Source organism: Harpia harpyja, chromosome 5, assembly GCF_026419915.1.
Source record: "Harpia harpyja isolate bHarHar1 chromosome 5, bHarHar1 primary haplotype, whole genome shotgun sequence".
NCBI lineage: Eukaryota > Metazoa > Chordata > Aves > Accipitriformes > Accipitridae > Harpia > Harpia harpyja.
Window position 1 is genome coordinate 35372836 of NC_068944.1, and position 21318 is coordinate 35394153.

General features: G+C 36.3%; 1 protein-coding gene and 1 non-coding gene across 6 annotated transcripts in view; both read right to left on the reverse strand.

Moving 5' to 3' along the window:
• Positions 1 to 843: 843 nt before the first annotated feature.
• Positions 844 to 915, reverse strand: TRNAG-UCC (transfer RNA glycine (anticodon UCC)). The gene has a single exon. It is a non-coding gene; the product is annotated as a tRNA-Gly (tRNA).
• A 6461-nt stretch (positions 916 to 7376) lies between these two features.
• RB1CC1 (RB1 inducible coiled-coil 1) overlaps positions 7377 to 21318 on the reverse strand; it is an 83237-nt gene continuing 69295 nt past the window's right edge. For 4 of the 5 annotated variants that reach the window (XM_052788643.1, XM_052788642.1, XM_052788641.1 and 1 more), the window contains 6 exons: positions 19057 to 19108; positions 17668 to 17715; positions 14390 to 14448; positions 12426 to 12562; positions 9379 to 9449; positions 7377 to 9028 (listed from right to left, as the gene is read on the reverse strand). In XM_052788643.1, coding sequence (XP_052644603.1) covers positions 8951 to 9028; positions 9379 to 9449; positions 12426 to 12562; positions 14390 to 14448; positions 17668 to 17715; positions 19057 to 19108 — 445 coding nt within the window. In that variant the 3' untranslated portion in view covers positions 7377 to 8950. The remainder of the gene's footprint in view (positions 9029 to 9378; positions 9450 to 12425; positions 12563 to 14389; positions 14449 to 17667; positions 17716 to 19056; positions 19109 to 21318) is intronic. The other variant, XM_052788644.1, reaches the window with a different exon arrangement.

The window sequence follows — 21318 nt, forward strand, 5'->3', positions numbered from 1 at the left end:
CCTCCTCTTCTCGCGATGACCCTGGTTCATCTTCATCTCTCACTAAGCGAACTGATTTCTTTGTGTGTTTCTTTTTCTGTACAGGGGCGACTGATACTGGCACAGGTTGGTTCTCTGGTTTAGCTGCAGTATCTGTCTCCAGGGCTGGGGTAGCCACACTGCCTGTTGACGGGTGTCCTGGTTTCAGCTGGGATAGAGTTAACTGTCTTCCTAGTAGCTGGTACAGTGCTATGTTTTGAGTTCAGTATGTGAAGAATGTTGATAACACTGATGTTTTCAGTTGTTGCTCAGTAGTGTTTAGACTAATGTCAAGGATTTTTCAGCTTCTCATGCCCAGCCAGTGAGAAAGCTGGAGGGGCACAAGAAGTTGGCACAGGATACAGCCAGGGCACCTGACCCAAACTGGCCAACGGTGTATTCCATACCATGTGACGTCCCATCCAGTTTAGGAACGGGGAAGTGGGGGGGGGGGGGGGCAGGGATTTGCCGCTCGGGGACTGGCTGGGTGTCGGTCAGCGGGTGGTGAGCAATTGCACTGTGCATCATTTGTACATTCCAATCCTTTCATTATTGCTGTTGTCATTTTATTAGTGTTATCATTATCATTATTAGTTTCTTCTTTTCTGTTCTATTAAACCGTTCTTATCTCAACCCACGGGTTTTGCTTCTTTTCCCGATTTTCTCCCCCATCCCACTGGGTGGGGGGGGAGTGAGTGAGCGGCTGCGTGGTGTTTAGTTGGTGGCTGGGGTTAAACCACGACAGTCCTTTTTGGAATTTTTACATACAGTAGCAGGGTTATATAGCAACTAATATACAGTTTAATTCTGGCTTTAAAGCTTGCCTGCGTTGGCCAGGAATCGAACCCGGGTCAACTGCTTGGAAGGCAGCTATGCTCACCACTATACCACCAACGCTCACGGGAACAGAAGGATGAAGGCGAACCAGGGTCATCACGAGAAAATCGGGAAAAGAAGCAAAACCCGTGGGTTGAGATAAGAACAGTTTAATAGAACAGAAAAGAAGAAACTAATAATGATAATGATAACACTAATAAAATGACAACAGCAATAATGAAAGGATTGGAATGTACAAATGATGCACAGTGCAATTGCTCACCACCCGCCGACCGACACCCAGCCAGTCCCCGAGCAGCGAATCCCCGCCCCCCCCCCCACTTCCCCGTTCCTAAACTGGATGGGACGTCACATGGTATGGAATACACTGTTGGCCAGTTTGGGTCAGGTGCCCTGGCTGTATCCTGTGCCAACTTCTTGTGCCCCTCCAGCTTTCTCACTGGCTGGGCATGAGAAGCTGAAAAATCCTTGACATTAGTCTAAACACTACTGAGCAACAACTGAAAACATCAGTGTTATCAACATTCTTCACATACTGAACTCAAAACATAGCACTGTACCAGCTACTAGGAAGACAGTTAACTCTATCCCAGCTGAAACCAGGACAACGGGGTAGGGGTAGCCACGGTGCCTGTTGTCGGGGTTTGGGTAGCCATGGTGCCTGTTGTCCTGTTTTTCATCTTTTCCCCTTTTCCCCGAGGGTGCCGCCTAATATCAAGCAGTGTTTGGTAGATACTGGCCAGGGCCCAGCACAGTGCAGCGAGTTGTACGTCTTTGGAATAGCCACAGCATTTTTCTTTCAAATATTCTACCACTTCATGAGGGTTCTGTAGTTGTTCAGGAGTGAACTTCCAAGCCACTGGAGGTGAGAAGTTCTCTAGATACCTGCCCATATCCTCCCACATGCCGTGCCACCCATGAATATCCAGCTTTGGGGCAGATCTCTGGGTGGTACTCTTAAAGAGCCTTTTTGTAGCCCTAAACAAGACCTGAAACATATTCAGGAGGCATAGCACTAACAGCACACTGGCTTGCGCATCCCAAGGATATTCAAAATTCTCAAAAGCTGTTGTAATTAGTCGGAAGGAGAGAAGGGAGGCGAACGGACGGGGGGAAGTATCCCCCCCAACTTCCCCATGGAGTGAGTGTAATTACCAATAAAATCCGATAGAAGGTGCCCGAAGTATGGAAATGATATCACTGCCTCATACAGATACCAGCTTAACCTCATGACTAGTGATGTAATCATTTCACAAGTCGACAGTGCCCAGTACAGCAAAATGATAATCCCAATCACTCTCCCAGAGGTGAGAAACGTGACTACAGGCAATACATAGAGCACATAAGAACTTACAAAACGCCACCATGTAAACAAATGAATCAACATTGTGACTAACATCTATTTATCTAATATAAGAAATGCGTATGACAAATTTGTTTCAACACGCTCTGGCCAGATCTGTCGTTATCTCAACCCTTCCTGCCCCACGTTGGGCGCCAAAAAAAGACTGTCGTGGTTTCAGCCCAGCCGGTAACAAAGGACCACGCAGCCGCTCGCTCACTCCTCCCGCCCCCCTCCGGTGGGATAGGGAGGAGGCGGAGGAGAGAAAAGAAAAAAACCTGGAACCTCGAGGGTTGAGATAAGGGCAGTTTACTGGGACAACACAAAAAAAAAAGGTTACAACAACAACAACGGTACTAATGAAAGAATATACAAAAAAAAGAGTGATGCACAGTGCAACTGCTCACCACCGGGAACCCGACGCTCCGCCACCGAAAGTCCAGCGCCCTCCCCCCGGCCCGCTCCCCATTTATATACTGAGCATGATGTCACATGGTATGGAATAGCTCCTTGGCTAGTTCAGGTCGGCTGCCCCGGCTATGCCCCTCCCACCTCCCAGGTTCCTGAAAAAATTAACTCTATCCCAGCTGAACCCAGGACACCTGACCTTGAATGTTCCCAGGGATGGGGCATCTACCACCTCTCTCGGCACCCTGCTCCAGTGTTTCACCACCCTCATTGTAAAAAATTTCTTCCTTATATCTAGTCTGAATTTACCCTCTTTTAGTTTCAAGCATTACCCCCTGTCATATCCCATACATAGTTTTCAAAAGTTCTGGTATTCTGGACTAGCCACAACTCAAGCATAACACTGTATACATACTTACACTTTACTGTCAATTTGGAAATTTTTTGCAAACTCTACAGTGTACTGTTAGAAGGTCAACAGAAGCATATTTAAACTGCATGCATCATATCTGTGGCAAATTATTTGTGCTTACAAAAGATCACTTACACATAAGAGCTACACACATAAGGATTATAAATATTACAAGGTCTAAAATTAAAAAAGGGTATTTTACTCCTTAGCTGTTTTGTTGATTAAATACTTTTAAAGGTACAGTCTCTGAAAAATTATTTCAGTCCAATTCAAGAAAGCTTAGTATATAACCAGGAAAAGGTTATTTCCAACTTTCAGCCTTTTTAAAAGCAGACAGTTGATATTAGTCAGTTGGTTTCAACTGAAACTAAGTACCTTTTTTCTGTGTATAGAGTAGTTACACAAAATGAAGCTCCCTCTGAAGTTTAAAAAATTATCTGGTTTCTGTATTATCAGGAACTTCTTTGCTGAGCTCAGTATTCATCATAAACTTTTTCTATTTCAACCACTGTGCTAAAAATACACCCCACCATTCACAAGAAGCATGGTAGTCAATTAATGCTGACCAGCACCCTGGGAGAGGCATAGCTCAGCAGTCTCCCGATTACCAGTGCAATTACATTAAAAGTTAAGTGCTAACATTTCAATTGCTTAAATTAATAGAAGCTCAGAGATGCACCGGTACTTTAAACTGACTGCTCTTCCTTTAGTATCCAGGATCTTTAGGCTACTTTATTTGTTCTTTCTTGGTATTTTTCCTACAATGACTATAGAATGGGTAAGCTTATAAATGTTAAACTCTAACAAAACAGAAATGCTTTGGTTATACAAATACACAGGTACTAGTCCTATAGCTAATCCTCACACACACAAAAAAATTATTAAGGTATTACTTACTTTGGACCTCTAATACTCCCAGCACAGGTAAACAGGACGAACACATAGCAGCTTTGGCCGCAAATATCAGTCTTTGTTAAAGGTGTGTATACAAGCATACATCCATGTATTTAGAATAGGTAGATCACATGTAGAGATCTGGGGCAGAAACGGGATTTATTAATCTACGTGAGTGTGACGACAGAGGTTCTCTATTAACACCCTTTGGTGAATGGTACAAATTCTTGATTAGCAGGTAAGATACTAGCAACGCTCCTCCCACCTCAGGAAAATCTGCTCCTTACTCAGTAATTTTGCCTAAAAAGTAAAATACACAGTGAAAACCAGCTGTTAAGAAAGTCCCAAGACAAATACGTGAAAGGCAAATTTCAGTCCAACAAGCAAAAGTTAGGGAAAGTAAGGCTGCTACCCACAATCAATTTCAAAGAAGTGAGACAAAAATATGGAGCAACTATTCAGCAGTGCAGTAATATACCATAAATTCACGGTACATGAAACATTCTATTACAACTATGAAATGGAATTAATATACAGAACAAAAATTTGGTGTGTTTGCTGGGAGTAGCCATAGAAATAATTTGGCAGCTGTCACGTTTCTTGCATTTAAAATTAAAAAACCATTTTATAGTGAAAGCATGTTAGAAGCTAGCATCTACCTAAGAGAATGAATTTTCCGAGGGAAAAATTTTAAACTTACTCAAATTATACCATCAGTTTCAACCCAGGCTTCAAAACAAAGGAATAAATTGAACATTTGCCAAATAGTTGTAAACTCAAGACCTTTAGTGAAAAAGTCACAGCAATTCACCTCGAGCAGGGAGTTGGACAAGACAACCTTGGGAGGTCCCTTCCAACCTCAACCGTTCTGTGAATCCGAGACTGCCTGAGTGCATCAACACTGAACTCAATTCTTAGCCAGTATTTGGAGTCTGGGGACAAGACTTTCCTGTGCTCCTCAGCATTGTATGTGGATGTTGTTAATACGAGTGAGTGTTAATACAGTGAGTGCTAAAGGAAGTAACTGTTTACCCTTTATCATTTATCATCACTCCTCTAGGACTGCAGAAGGGTTTGTAAGTGATCTAAAACCATCGGTGACCTTAAAATGCAGCACTAAGATAGCTCATTGAAGTTTAACAGGCAAATGCAGCTTGAAAAGGCAATAGAGTTCTCGTATGGTGAATGCTCCATTTCTAGAATTATCAATTTGGCACAAATTCCCTGCATTACAAATTATTAATGAGAAATTTATAGGAATAAGCGCTACAAAGTACTATTCAATTTTTGCTATAAGTGTTTACAGCCAATGTGGCTTCTAGATGAAACTCCACAAAACAAGAAAGGATGCAGTATTAGGTCGTGGAGAAAACTTGCACTGCAAAAAGGTACAGAATAATTTGCAGAGCACAGGGCAGACTTTCCAGTCCTGCTATGCACGATATGTAATGACAACTGTATTTAGAGAAAAGTGTATACTTAAGTGTAAACTGGTCCTACTCATAGACCATCTTAAGATTCAAATGAACCACAGCTGAATTCTAAACAGCACAAGCTCCTGACTAGAGACCTACTGCAGAGCAGTGCAAAATGCCATGTGCTTCTCAGAGTATTCACATGGATATAGCCTTCCAAGAACATTGGAAAAAAAAATCCCTTTTAAATTATCACATCCTTTTTGTGTTAAGTCTGCAGGATAACATTTGCTTTCAATCAGCTTTCTCTACCATTCATGTTCCTTTTTGCACTTCAAAAATATATTTGCCTTTGTCTAAAGTCAGACTTATAAAACAAACAGGTATTAGCAGTAGCCCAAGAGGCTTTCCCAGCAATCAGTAAGTTTCCAACATGCAGCTGCACAAAAGAATTAGAGAAATCTCAGATCATCAAATTTATCCTCCAACTTCCCCCCCATCCCCTCTGAATATACTCCTCATCCAAACTATATAGCTATATATAAAGTTTTATTATGGAGCAAGATGAAACACATAGGTGGTGCATAACAAGCATAGTTTCAAGAACTAGTAAAGCTGTGACATACGGAAAGTATGTAAACTACATTTTTTTCAATGACTGTCAGAATCATCACTGAGTATGTTAGGAGTTTGTTTGACATAATTTCCATTTTGAATATACATACAGATTATAAAATGAAACACATGACAAATATTCCTAAAAACCAAAGTCATTGCTGGTTATTTATATTTAAAAAATATGAAGTCATGTAACAATAACAGATACATCCTGGTATTCTTTTAAGTGGCAGATATCAGCAGGGAAGGACTTTTTCTTCCCTCAGTTTGCATTACAGTACTTTATTTTAATCAATTTATTTAGGTGCTTCACAAGTTCACTTTCATATATTGCTCATGTGTTTCTAAGTTATATAAACGTCAGTCATGCCTTTGTTCTATCTTAAGCTAGACATCAAGCCAACTTTCATAGCATTATAAATCATCACGGCTACCGTCCACATATAAGCTTAAATATATATATATTTTAATCTGGGCAACAATAAACTGAGACTAGAAAGATCAGGTTTCTTACAAAGATGAAAGAATTTCTGACTTTTTCTCAGCATTGAGTTCTGTACTCACCTCACTTCTGCGCTCACGACACCATCCCAGAACTTGCAACAAACTTCATGGTATGTCATCCACACAGAGGAGCAAGACACACAGGTCTCAGTGCTTAATGAGATTAGAGCATCAGAAAAAAAAGCAGTGCTGCTGGTAGGTACACAGTCCTGTAGGGCCATCATCAAATCTGCAGTTTTATCCACCTTGGAAGAACTTGACACACATATCCTTTCCTCCATGGAGAAAATTCTGGGGGACCTTTTACTTATCTTTGAAGTAGACTATCCAATAACAGAAGAGGGGGGGTCTTGTGTTGTAGTGCTGGATTGCACATTGCTACACAGATCCATTGCTGCTACTCAAGGAGTAACTGTCCTCCCAGAAATGGAAAGACTCTGTGCCTCTTAGCAAAGCCTGGTGGCTTCTGGGAGACAATTAGTCCCTGAAGGACAAAAAAAAATATTCACAGCAGCAGGAAGATTACCCGAGGCTGGGAAAGTTTTGTCAGTGCGGTGTAAGATATCAATGCTTCTAAACACTCGGCATATTAGAAAGAATGAATCGTGCTACATGCGCACCTTCTTAAACCTCTGACTCAGCTGACTAAAGGAACAAGACTGCACCAAATTGCAGACAGAACTGAATTCCCATTTAGTTGAAGGTCAAAAATTCAGTGATAAAAAAAATACTGCATCGTGATTTTTTTTTGCTTTAAACCTGTTGTATAGATCTATGTTATTTACATATTTAACACTGGGCAGTACTCAACTATGGTAATATTGTTCTTGAAGAACAAGGCACATTTTTTGATAAGTAATTTTAAAAAGTCAGTACATCAACTAGCAAATTTAACCATCAGGTAAGAATACAACTTGACAAAATGACATTCTGTTTTCCAGAGATCAACTGTCTTAGATTTATTTCATCAAAGGTGTGATACAATTACAAGCCCATGCATTTCATAAAAATATGAACTTAGAATTGTCATGGAACAAAATTTTAAATAACACATATACAGAAGTTTCTGGGTATTCAAGTGGACTGGTTAGTCTGAAGGAATATTATTTGCAACATATGGGCAGAAGCACTGACACTTCCATGTGATCATTTCTTTATCTCTTCTCCTCCTCCACTCCACACCTTCTGAAGATAGATCACAGTTGAGTAACTCCATGGATTAAATCCTAGACATAAGCTCAGAGTTGAATCCAGAATTTCACTTTCTATTGGCTACACATTTATATTACATCTTTTTATACTGTTATTAAAAAAATAAATCAGACTACATTTTTAAAATGTAGCCAGTATAACTATTTTGAAAAATGTAATTTATCCATTTAAGATGCTGACAAAATTAATTTCTGTCTACTTAAATTCTTTATCATTACAAGGTAATTCTTGTAATTCCTGAACATTGTTGAATATTAATGCCACTTGTAGAAAATTTAGGTATTTCTATGTAATGAAACTGCTGGAGGAATCAGAGACAAGCTGCAACAGATTAACATGAAATAAATATTATAGATAGTATTTAAAAGGCACACAAATACTTCAAACACATACAGTTTCAAATCTTTATTGTTTTAAAATTCTACATGTCTTTTACAATTACAATAATTTGTTACTTAAATGACTCTTGTATGGTTAATGTACAATGAGTTTTTTCCTGAAACTCAACCATGAAATACAACTTCATCAATATGATTTTTCTAAATAGATTAATACAAGATTTCTGTTTTGTTGGGAAGAACAAGTGCTTCACTTTGAACAAACGGCACAGGTGACTTCCCTTCAGAATCTGTGATCAATCCATCGAAAGTGCTTTTGAAGATTGCAGATCTAACTGTGACTGATTTTCAAAATCAGCCTATCAAATTACAAGGGTTTTTTTTTTTAACATTAAAGAGCATTTTCATGTAATGAAACAAGTTGCAGTAGTTATTTTTATTCATCTACTGAGGCAAACTCATGTTGAAGAAAAATTATATGATTATCTGCATGCAATGAACACTCCTCTTTAAATAGCTGATGAATTTTACACATATAAAGAACCTGTTAAAGAGTGCAAGTACTTTGATAATGATTTCACAAAAGGACGTATGCTGGTAATAATGGTAACTAACATTTAACATCTAAATACAAGCTAATGTATATTTAACAGGCAATTAACATGGCTTACAAGCCATGTTTCATGTGGTTGCCCTTTGAGAAAATGAACTCATTTGGTCCACACTCCTAAAGTTATCTGGGTAAAAAAATTGGAACAGTTAGGGCCAGAGTTTTTGATGAAATTCTTGTTTCTAAAATGTGACCTGTTAAAAAGTAAAAGCAGTACATCAATGACATATCTTGTCACATGACCTCAGTATAAAAAGATGGCCTGGTATTTGGAGCGATGAACGAGCACTGAAGGACAAGTCAAAAAAGAATGGAGACAGAATGAACTAAAATTTTGTTGTGTTATACTTTCTTGTTCCATGGTACTGCTTTCACTCTGTAGAATTTTGTACCCAAAGGAACTTTAAATCTGTTTTGTGCCTACAAAAAAAAAAAATCAGATTATGTTAGAAATGTGGGATTATTCCTCTGATTTTTATATTTTTAAGCAGAAACTGATTCCCACCCCCCAGCATTTATGAGACCCTTTGGAATCTGGCATGGTTCTGGGCAATATGGACACATCTACCCATGCCACTGCTCACTCTTTTTTCTAGTTCCCCTTCTCTTGCTATTCACTGACTGAAAAACAGAGCAGGAATGGCAGAACCTAGGGCTATTTTCATCTCACTTATTATGCAGAGATAACTTTTCACAATTGTTACAAACATTAAAACTGACTTTCTTGTCTGTTAATTTTATCAGATGATTTTCCATTACTATTCCCTTACCTTTTTTGCCTGGCAATATTCCTTTTCCATCACTTTTCCTAGCACCCAAGGTCTCCTAGATGCACCTGAAGCTAAAGAGACAGTATATTTATTATTTTAGATAATCAGCTACAGGGTATTACATTCAATATGGTTAAAGATTATTTGCTAAAATGATTTCATTGAAAGCAGAAAGTCTTCAAAAAAACCCCTTTTTTAATAAATTAACAAAAATTAAATAACTTCAGACATCGAGACAGGTCACTGGCATTTTCAAACAAAAAGTTTTATTTTTCAGTTTAAAATTTGTTTTAAAAGTTAACATTAGAGGAGACAAAAGCAAATCAAAACTGAAATTCATTTAATGATTCAAAATTATTCTCATTAACCAAGCTTGACCTTTTTGGTCTGATTTAAGGTGAGAATTTCTTGAAGTATTTCAAACGATAGAAACTCTTCTGTATTCAGCTATTATTATTGCCCTTACTGAAACATTTGATTATTTTTCTGTATTAGTGATGGAAATTAATTCCTCATAAATAGTAATTTTAAAGCCCTACAAGTCTGCTAGTTTTGGTTAAAGTCTTCTGAGTACCCAATACTGTTCAGAAAGGAGAAAAATGAAAGACCTCAATAATAAACTGACAGGTCAAGAAAGCAACAGTGGACATAAACAAACTTTCAGCTTCTATCTATTTCTGTAACAGTAAGGAAATGCATATTTGTCTTGAATTCTAAGAAATTCTATCCATTTTACTTGCTTTGCTCTTTTCTATCACCAATCACGGCATGAAGAAAACATCAAAACAGACAGAAGGAACAGCTCACATATGCTCTGCATAATACTAAAATCAATGCTTTTCTAAGCATGACTATTTATGAGATACTGTATCTCGGGACTAGAACATGAGTCACACAAGAGCCAGAGTTCGAAATTTTAATCTTACCCTTCAAGATTAATCTGGCTATTGATAATGGAGCAGATTCCGTTCTACTCCACGCTAGTACAAATCAGTACAAAGTATTCATGTCTGCCTGAATGCTCTACAACTAATATTTAAATTACAAAAAAACTTAAGTTTTTTTGAATTTGCTTGGCTGACAGACTTCATTGATCTAACAAAGATAGCGAGAAAGATGCAAGGTTTTTTTTCCTTAGATTTGCAGATGAAAACTTCCATATCCCGAAGATAAGGGACAACACAGAAACCATGCAGTCCTCAACCAATTTCAGTGTTGTCATAGCATTCTAAGTGCTCTTAATGTAGGCAGAGACAACCTACAATAGCCTAGATCTCTGACACTTAATACTGTAGGTGGATCTATATGGAATTATTAACTTGATATGTACATGTTGGTACAAAAGGACAGGTTTAGATGCAACGTTTTGGCAGCCCTTAAAACAATAATTTGCAGTACCTAGCTCCACACCAATTTTAATCTATACAAATACTACTAGTGTTCTGGGTTTTATTCTCCCCACTTCCCTGATGCAGAAATAGAATCAAGACACGGTTTCCTGAAGTAGTAAGCTAGAAACAAATGTGTTCCTAAAGCAAATGGTAAGTCTTCATGTTTGTTTTATGTGCAGTTTTCTCAAATTTGAGACTAACTCTGGTTAGCAAGTGGTAAGGAATGGAGCAAGCTAAGTCCATTTGAAAACAGACAGGTCAGTGAACTGTGTACTCAGCAATGTACAAACTAACATAGCTTTTACCTTATATATGTAAACTAACAGTAAGAAAATCAATCATATTTCACATATTTATGTATGCACTAGTAATGCCATAGTTCAGAATATATTACATCTGTAAGAAATGTAAGAGTTCTTCCCACATGTTTCGCAGAACACACATGGCACAGATCCTTCAGCGTCTCAGAATTCAGTTAGAGCTTGGTGGTCTTCTGGAGACTACACAATTCTTAAGAGCTATCACCTTTCATCATAACTGAAATCTACAATGAGTCTGCTCATTGAAAGTCAGTTGACAGCTTCTGACATGCAATAACGTATAAGAACTCTTACTGATAAATTAGAATTAATACAAAATTTCCTTTTAAAGCATGTTCTTAGACATTTCAGCAAAGTTGGGAGTGTGGCTGGGTTTGCAGAACATACTACATGTAATAGATTCACGTAAATGTCTTTAGACTATTTCATGTAGCACATAGTTTAGTGCAAAGCATTGTTATTTTTCCTCATTTAAAAAAAGATTAATACTTCAATTTAACTAAGTTTACATAGCTGCCGAAAAACAGCCAACAAATAACGTGATGATTAAGGGAGGAAAAAAGCAAACGTGCCATCAACCTGAACATAAGCAAAACATACAGAAACTGTTCTCTGAAAACTTATGAGCCCTGCTAAACACCATTTAAATTGGGTGGAAAAACTTTACCAGAAAAAAACATTGCTTGCAAATCCCCATATACTGTGGTCTACATTCTGTTATTTCAGACATATATTTGGGTTCATAAATTCCAGTCACTTTGCAGAAGATGAGCTACAGAGAACAAATTTTATCCAAAGATAATCTTCAAAAACCATCATAGAATCAGTTATTAAAAAATAAGAACAGAGCATGCAGTTTTGACAGAAACGTTACCTTTAGTTTTGTATTTACTTTCCTTGCCAAAGACATTGAAAATATAAATCCACATACAAAATAGGCCTGAGACCTACACAATTATGCATTATTATTCATGCTACTGAATAGCTAAGCAGCCTGATGGGAATGGTTTCCCCATAGACATGTTAATCTACTCTGTGTGTGTACAAAATTGGCATTTTCTCTCTCCCTTTTTTTTTTTTTTTTTACAGCTTACTTTGAAGATGCATATATTTTGCCCTATTTTTCCAAGATATTAACATCTATATCAATTTTTGATTTAAAATGTTCTGCCTTGAAAGATGTTTAGCATCAAAACAAATAGCAAAATCTACAAAAATAGCTGACAGCTATCTGTATCACATTCTTCTCATATTTATCACATACATTTATAAAATCACTTACTAAGCAGTGTTATTTGTAAGAGGAGATAATAACTGAAAATAATCTGACACTTACCACACTCACCTGGTTTGAGATCCAGGGCAGCAAGAGATTCTGAGTGCAAGAAATACAAGGTTGGACTAACAGTAAATAATACATAGTTGTCGTGCCTTTCATCCAAGATAATGAGAACCAAATCGCCAACCTGAAAACTGGAAAAAAAAAAAATAAAATCAAGGAACTTAACTAAAAAAAGCATAGAAGCTTAAAACTACATTAATTACAGTACAATTTTTTTCCCAATTATTGCACAGACTGAGACTTAGTTGAACAGCAGCATAGATATTTCTACTTGTTATGCCAACTCATATACATTTTATATTTTCTGAAGTCAACAAAACACTCTACCTTTCAAAAAGTGTTTTTGCAATGTTCTTCTACATTGATCAGCTCAAATTATTTTTTAAAGCAAAACTGTCCTTTCAAAAAAAATAAACAGAAGTACCTAACAAAATACTAATGCTTCAATTCTGTATTATTTTTATTGACCAATACTTATGGTAATGATCACTGTACCAATGCTTACAAACACTCTTTTGATGTTTTAAACTGAAGTCAATTAGAACACAGAAAAATACAGCAAAATATTTATGTAGCTATTCAATCTTAAAATTTTAAGCACACAGGACAAAGAAGGGATGAAGTGTTCATCTTTGATCAAAGGGTTAAAAACAAAAGAAACACCATGGTGACTTTACATAAGAAGTTTCAAAAATCTGTTTCTTCCTGACACCAGGATAAAACACAAGAAGCCACCAAGTTCTCATGCCAAGTTTCAGTAACAGAATTCAGAGAACTTTTTCTGTCTCCAAGTTCTGTTTCACAGTGCAAACGTGTTGAAAGTAAATTATTTACCCATTAATGAAATGAAGTCTAAAATAGCTACAAATTAAGCATTAGACCATGAGAGGGCTGTAAGAATGAATATTACTACTACTCTGTGTATGGGGGAGCAAGTGGCAAAGAAAGGGGAAAACTCTTTTCCATATAAGGAGACTGCAGATACATAGTCAGAGATAAATAGGTAAATCTAGAGAGAAATTTAGCTTATCTTCTTTAAAGTTCACTTTCAGATTAAATAAACAATACTCCAAGCTTTTCTGCCTGGATTTATTATGATGACAGACTATGCTGACTTAAATAAAGACATCTCTGTTGGACAGACGAATTCTTCTTTCACGATGTTTTCCTCACCAAAGACCACCAAGAGAATTGCCAGAATATTCAGGTGCTCACAGGAAAACCTGATTCTGCACATACTGACCTTGTTACAATAAAAATGCAATTTGGTGTAATTCAGAAAACATTAAAGGAATAATCTGTGTTAGGATTTCTTTCCAAAAACTTTTTTTATATCACTCAATTAATATCAGACTGATAAATTACTGAAGAACAGTCGTCTATAGCTTTCATGTTTTGCAAGAATTACTATTTCTTTTTCCAGCAACAATTCTACATGCAGCTGCTAACAGATTGATAATATCTAACAAAATATTTGAGTTAATTTCATTTCAGTCTGTCAAGGTAAGCCAAAAATTTTGAAGACTTCAGGAAGGTAAAACTTCTCTTGAAATATAATGGAGCACTACGCATATTCAGGATAAACAAGATTCCTTCTGATTTTTCTCAGCATGATTTCGAGAAGGTCACAGATAAACAAAAAGTAATCTAAAAGAAAGGAAGGATTCTAGAAGTCCCATGAGGTATTATCCTTATGAACCACGTAAGAAAGGTAGAGAATTCAAGAAAGCCACCACTACACAGAATTCATAAAGGCCTTTTTTTTGTTTAAAATAAAGGGTTTATAAAATTTGATTTATGCCCAACTGACATTTCAATAACTGACAGCTAAATGTATAGAGTTGACCTATATATATTTTCACCACAGATCAAGAACAGAAGAATTGTGACATTCTTAACTACATACGTATTATTGAAGGCATATCCATCTGTTTATATGAAAATTAACATGTACTTACTCTCTAATTGCTATTTTTTCAGAATGTCTTGAGGATACTGATGACATGCTCTGGGACATCTATTAAAAAAGAGAAAAGCTATAAAGTATTGGCAAGCTATGATGACATGTACGTTGCAGGTAACAATATGGTTAAGATAAATCATTTATTATTGATTTCAAACTGTCTATTTTTGCAGATCTTATATTCACTCAAGAAAACACAGAATTCTGTCATCCTGTTCTGTAGCAGGTTTGGTTGGTTGGTTGTGGTTTGTGGGGGTTTTTTTGATTGTTTGTCTGTTTTTTAAATAGCTACCTTTGGTTATTAAATTTCTTGCATAACTGACTTCTCCCTCATTATTTAAAACTGAGAAGTGCTTTCCAGATCAGTGCCAGTGAAGATTTGTTCCAAGCATACACAAGACCTATAATATAGCTGTGCACTCTAATACAGAAGCCACTGGCATTCTACAAAAGGCTGATGGTAAAATACTGGAGGGCAAACATGTTTATTGCAGTTAAACTCTGGATGTTGAACTCGATATAGTCTCTCAGTTTTACTAAGGACTGTCACTCAATCTAAAGTTTACTGTAATTGATAGAGCAGCACTCCCTGGCATAAAACTGCAGACAAATTTACTAAGACCAAAGTCTCAATTATGTAAGGTTTTGGACACAATTCTCATCTCTCTATGCACGATATTTGCCTTTAAATCTGTTTAATACTGGCACATGAACCAACTTCAAGAGAATAAACTAGATGTAAAAATGAATATAAGTGTACATACACTTCTCCAGTAACTGTGATAATAAGAAATGAAAATGGTCAACGCTACTTTGTATTTACAAAGAGATTATATAGCCTACATAAATGCAAGCAGACAGAGGAGCTGATCTGATGTCAGTATATCCATTTCGTCACCCTTTGGTAACCTCCTTACAGAAGACAATTTGTAATTGCCCTGTAGAAACTCTGACTAGAGGTCCTGCAGTTTTTCCATAGGTTCCTACTTCCTGGACCATTTATACATGCTATTCAAACCTAGATTACTCGTACTTGAAGTTTAGCACGATTTTTCATCTGTAACTCAAACATTGTTACCTACAGCATATTTCCTATTGTCAGTCTTCCCCCTCACTTCCCCGGAAACAGTATCAGCCTGTCTTAATATGAGCTTGAAGCCTATTCCCAGCTCGTTTTCTTAATTTCTTCAAAGAATGAGCCCAAACTGAATGCAGTACAACACAAAAAGCTCTCAACTTCTGATGACATTTTCAGCAGTTTTCTTTATGGGGCCCAACTTCAGATCATTTTTTTTTGTTGTTGGAGACCACATTTCTTTGACTTATTCACATTGTACTTGTCTTTCTTGAAAAAGTTGCAGCTAACATGAAAGTTGTCAAATGTGTATAATTTGCTTAGATTGCTCCCGAAAGTGTTTGAGAGTTCTCTTCACATGTTAAGACCAAAAATTTTCTTACTGTTTTTTAAAAGTGGAATGTTAAATTAAAATGCAAACTAGCTTGATTTCTGTATTTTTCATTAATTTCTAAGTTTTAAGAAAAACACAACAAATGAGAATGTTAAAAATATTTCCATTAAAACTCAGTACAGAAATTTTTATGAGTAGAGTTCTAATAGCCTTTACACAGAAAAAAGGTTCCCTTTCTCAATAATTCATATAAAGTAACAAAAATCCTATAATAACACTCCCGGTATTAAAACAAGCTCCTTTTAATTTTTTTTTATTGCTTGCAGAGGTAACCCACAAGTTTTGCTGCAAAGGCCAGGGACGTGAAAAGATTTTCTTTTATTGTGCAGCACCCCTTCTGGGTTCCTTATCTGAAGTAGCTCTATAGAAATAAATATTGGTATTTAAGTGTTGATGTGTATTTCAGCTTTGGAAGTGTATTGGGAAGGAGGGGGAGGAGAAAGAAGGATGAAGAGAAAAAAATAAAAATAATTTATTTCATCTATGATATAACTAATTTATAAGTGAGGAATTGAAAAGATATTATGTTCTTATGCCCATTTAGAAACCAATTTTCAATTGCTTTAGACACCAATGAGCTGCCAATTTCTCCTACATGGCTTGGTATTAATCATAGCAATAAGAAGAATTTTGTATTTGTCTTGTACAACACCATGTTTTCTTCAATTTCATTTTACTCTGAGATGGCAAGAGATCGAGAGTTTAATTCAGGAAATCTACAGAGAGGTTTAGGAGACTGTCCAGTGTGGTTTGAGTTGTATTGTAAAAACTACACTGAAATACCTTTTGTGCACTTCATTGACATTCTAAATAAAAAAATCCTTTTCTAAAATATGCTTTTAGGTGTCTTGCAGTCCTTTCTTATGCCCTGCACTAGCAGGGTTATTATGTACAGGTTTTAATATGGAATGGAAAGTGTTTGGAAAAAAATTGCAATTTCACACCTGAATATGTAGCAGGAATAAATTATATAGTAAATTTCAATCCTATACCAGACAGAAAAATGGAAGCTCCTACTGCAGAAACTTATCAAACACTTTTGCTCTGAAATGTAACTTGCAACTACACAGATATCAGTTCCTACCAAACTCCTGGATATCACCTGTCACTTAAAGTGAGATCTCCATGGCCAGTACAACAAATAAACTACCAAAGGATTTGTCTGTTTCCCATACACACAGTAATTTTTTTAAGATTTAAGGTTGAGACCTGGTAGCAAGGATAAAGTGTAGATAAATAAGAGGAGAAGGATTCATAGCACAGGAATCGAGGGAACTCTGTCACTATATTCTTTTTCCTTTCATAGGCATTGACTATTATTTGAGTGTTTCAGTTTAAGACGATGACTGTTTGTATTTCCAGTTGCTAGGCAGAATTAAAAAGTTTCACGCCTTACAAAAATGACAGGTGCAGTTTCTAATCTCCAAGTTATTGTTAACACTCCTAATTATGCTTATTGTACAAGCATATTTACATTCCTGTGAACTGGCCTTCAATCTACTGTTGTTGAAAAACTGAGCCATGGCACCACTGAAATTAACTCCCCGTACCCCAAGCCTGGATGGTCTGTGTTCTTTGGGAGTAAGTCTCTTTCTCTCCAGTCCTGTGAATCTTTTCCATGAGAACACTGCTAAGTTGAGATATCCCTGAAAGGTTATCAGGTTACCTATTTGCCACTTGCCGTAATGCTTAAAACATTTTTGAATTTAATAAAAACACATTTTTAGATTTTAACAAACTTAATATTTGTAAGCTTTTCTTATTTTTTCATGAGACTTAAAACATGCATTGCACAAATACTTACCAATCTTTGATTTAATCTCTTATTTTCCTCTTCTTTCAACTGCAAAGTCTGAAAGAAAATCTTATCTGATTATACAAACATTTTTTAAAAGTTTTGATATGACCAGAGCCAGACTACTTATACAATATACATATTTACTACAGCTTTCATTTTAAAACAATATCAAGACAGCTTTTGAACAAAGACATGTAAAAAAATTTGAAGTCTAGCAATTAACACAGTGATACAAAACCCACTGCTATGCTATGCTTATCTCTATACTCATCCTTCTCCTTAAGTTAGTGTCATGGTTTAGAAAAACATTTCACTGATAGAACAGCAAAAGAAATGTAATATATTACTATTTTATAGCTTCTACCCGTGACAAATCCTTTGTAAGCAGATGACAGAATAAAGCATGCAAGTGCTCCCAGTCAGAAACATCCAGCCACTTGCATCATACAGTGCCACAATTCATTAACAGAAAATATTTATGTTCTCTAACTGATCACAGATTTTAATCTAACTGATTATAGAAAGCTGAAAGCTAAAGGACACTATTTTTTAAGCCAACTTTTCAAGGTAAGAAAAAGGCAACTGGAATGGAGTTAGATATAACTAGATAGTTAAAAATTACTAGAATCTGAAAGATTCCAGTGTACTAAGGGTTAATCTAGCCTTTTAGCAAAAATAATTTCTATTTCATCAAAAATCTTCAATTATTCAGTGTACATTGAAAGCTATGCTCAAAATAAAAGTTGTAACGGAAGTGAAAATTTAAGGTATGTATTTGGAAGAAGCAGCGGGGGCGAGGTAGAAACTTAGAATTCTAGCCTGTAGGACCATGACAATTGCTTCAGAAAACTGTAACTTTAAGCACATTCACAACAAGTGTTATTTCACTTTTTACAGAAGCAATACTGTCAAGATTATAATGCACCCCAGGTAGAATGAAAGTGATTTAAGTAATAGCAGCCTATGAGGAGAAATTGTCCATTTCCAAGAGAAACAGGTAAATCAATCTTAATTCCTGTCCAGCTGCTTTGGATGCCTTAATTTGAAAAAGTAATCAAAACTTTTTTTTTGCTACCGAAATTCCCTAGATCAATGACATGTCACTCCTAAGAAGAAATATTACACCTGACTCATTCATACTAAAGCCTACATAAACAGAATAAACAAACTTTAAGCTAAGCCAAATATAATGTATTAATACTTACTTTGAATTACTTCAACAAATTATACTGATCCGAAACAAGTACAATGAAAAACCATTCCCTGGAATGGTATTTATAAGCCTTGCAGATACTATATTGCATCAGAGTATATAATTGACCACAGCACAACTGCACACATACATATTTATAAGTACTTAATTGTAATGCTTAACCGCACAAACAATCTACTCACTCTTTCTAACAACATTATCCTCTGTTTTTCTTCAGACATATGGACATTTTCACTAAAAGAGAAAGAAGAAAACAGACAGGTTAAAAATAAAATTTCTTTTCATCAAAAATTATTTTTCCCATCCCTCCATTGTCACTCAGTGAAGAGTGCCATGTATTTGCTAGCACAGAGGGAACAGCACAGAAAGATTCCTTAAGAATCAGCATTGACATTTCTGGCAGGTTTGGGGGGACTTTTTTTTTCTTTTCTTTTTTTCTTTAAACCCAAGCAGCTGCTTTGTTGCAACCAGCTAGTGAATTTTCAGTCACTGATTAGTTTATAGTTACATGGGGCCATTTCTGCATATTTTGCATTATTTTCAAAACCTCAGGATGAAAGATACAGCTCCAAATGCTTTGGCAGTTAACCCTCGATATTGCAGTTCAGCTCTACAATGTATTTTCCTAATCTTTGTAGTTTAAAGGCTCTGTGCCCTGGGACTCTCTGGTAGAATGTGAACTTGCTAACCGTCTCTCTTCATCTGAGAGAGAAACTGAGCACTGGGGCACGATAAAATAATGCTAACACCCTAAGACAGATTAATAATACCTGAAGACAGATTAATAGGGAAGAAACAATGTATTTTGTAGTCCAAACTGATTTGGTTGGAGAAAGAAAACAGACAAGTTTTTGGACATATAGTCCATTCATCCAGTCTGACAAAATACGCTATAAATCCAAGGAAAATGCCAAGTAGAACTAATAGATTATAACTGAGCCATGCTACTCATTCCTTCATTTCAGTTAAAAGGCTGCTTAGCCTTCAGGTAACAGGAAAAAGTCAACAGAAACCTGTAATAATTTCTGCCTACTTATTACCTGACTTTTAGTACATTGAGCCAAAATTTTTTGTTCCCAGGCATATCTTCGAGGTTTTTTTTGTAAACCTGCCCTGAGAGTTCAGAACTAGAATGATTACTATAAGAAATAGTTCTCCTTCTAAAGACAGAGTATTTAACTGTTTTATTGATTATCAGTGCAAGTTTAGTTTGGTAAGCAACAACTGTTTTCATCCTTACTTCCACAAAGTTTAGTGCACTGGGCATATTATTCTTGGTTAGGCAGCATACGTTGTGATGGGCACTGATTAAAACGAATGCAAGTATATCTAACAACTCTGCTTTTGCTTCTCTGGCAAAACCTCATTCCACTTTTATGTTTCCCACTCAGGTTCATCACTTCTGTGAGAGGTAAGTAGAAGTCTGGGATTGTTCAAAAAGCTAGTGGCACAAAAGTGAGAAAATGCATAGGTTGCAATTGCTTAATGATCTTCCACAAAGGTTCTAGGTGAAGGGGTAGCAACCAGGAGCTTACAGTCAGTTATTCTGCTTTCCTTTCAACAACAGTAAAAGTTTGCAAGCTGTATCAAGTGGGTGATTCAAAGATGCATCCAATTTCTTCAGGTAAGTGTTCTTAATGAGCAAAAAGAAACCTTTAATCATATTAGGGGTATAATGAAATTCATCTGGGATTCTAAGCTTTTTTCCCATGCAAATGAATACAACATCATACTGTACAGTTCTGAAACAAAATCAGATATTTCAAGAAGCCTCACAAATGAGAGAAATAAGAGCATAAGAACTTTTGTTTTGTTTTAAGTAAGATGACAAGATCCGTCTTCCCAAAACATCTCATCACACTGAGGTAACTAGAAATAAGCAGGTTTGCTGTTTATGCAGGGTAACATGACAGAGCCTGTGATATTTATCAACTTCACAAATGAGAAAGTCTACGGGAGGATTAGGAGAAGAGAGGAAATCTGACAATGCAATCATAATTGAGGTATCAAAAGTCTATTAAAAAACTACTGCAGCTGTAAAAGCATAATAGAAAAAATTCCACGTGACTGCTAATATTTAAAAGTGCCTTCCAGTTCAAATCCAAATTTCCTTAGACATGGTAGGAAAGGATCTTAAAATGAGTATTCCTAGTATAAGAGAATTAAAGAAATGCAATCTTCCACCACAAGGAGGTAGAAAGTGTTATAGCATGAAGAACAGTTCTCATGAATTAGTAAAAAGTACTAAATGTTGACTATTTCAGTTTTCTTAGGCTGCTATAGCAGAAATATACTCATACTGTAGATATTTTATTTTTTCCAGTTTTCCCCAGTTTCTATATGGAGTTAAAAACACAATTGGAATGCCCTGGACAAAACTTCTTCACCCTTTTTTCCTGAGTTCTCTCCCAGTAATCTATTCCGAATGGATTCTCATGCTGCAC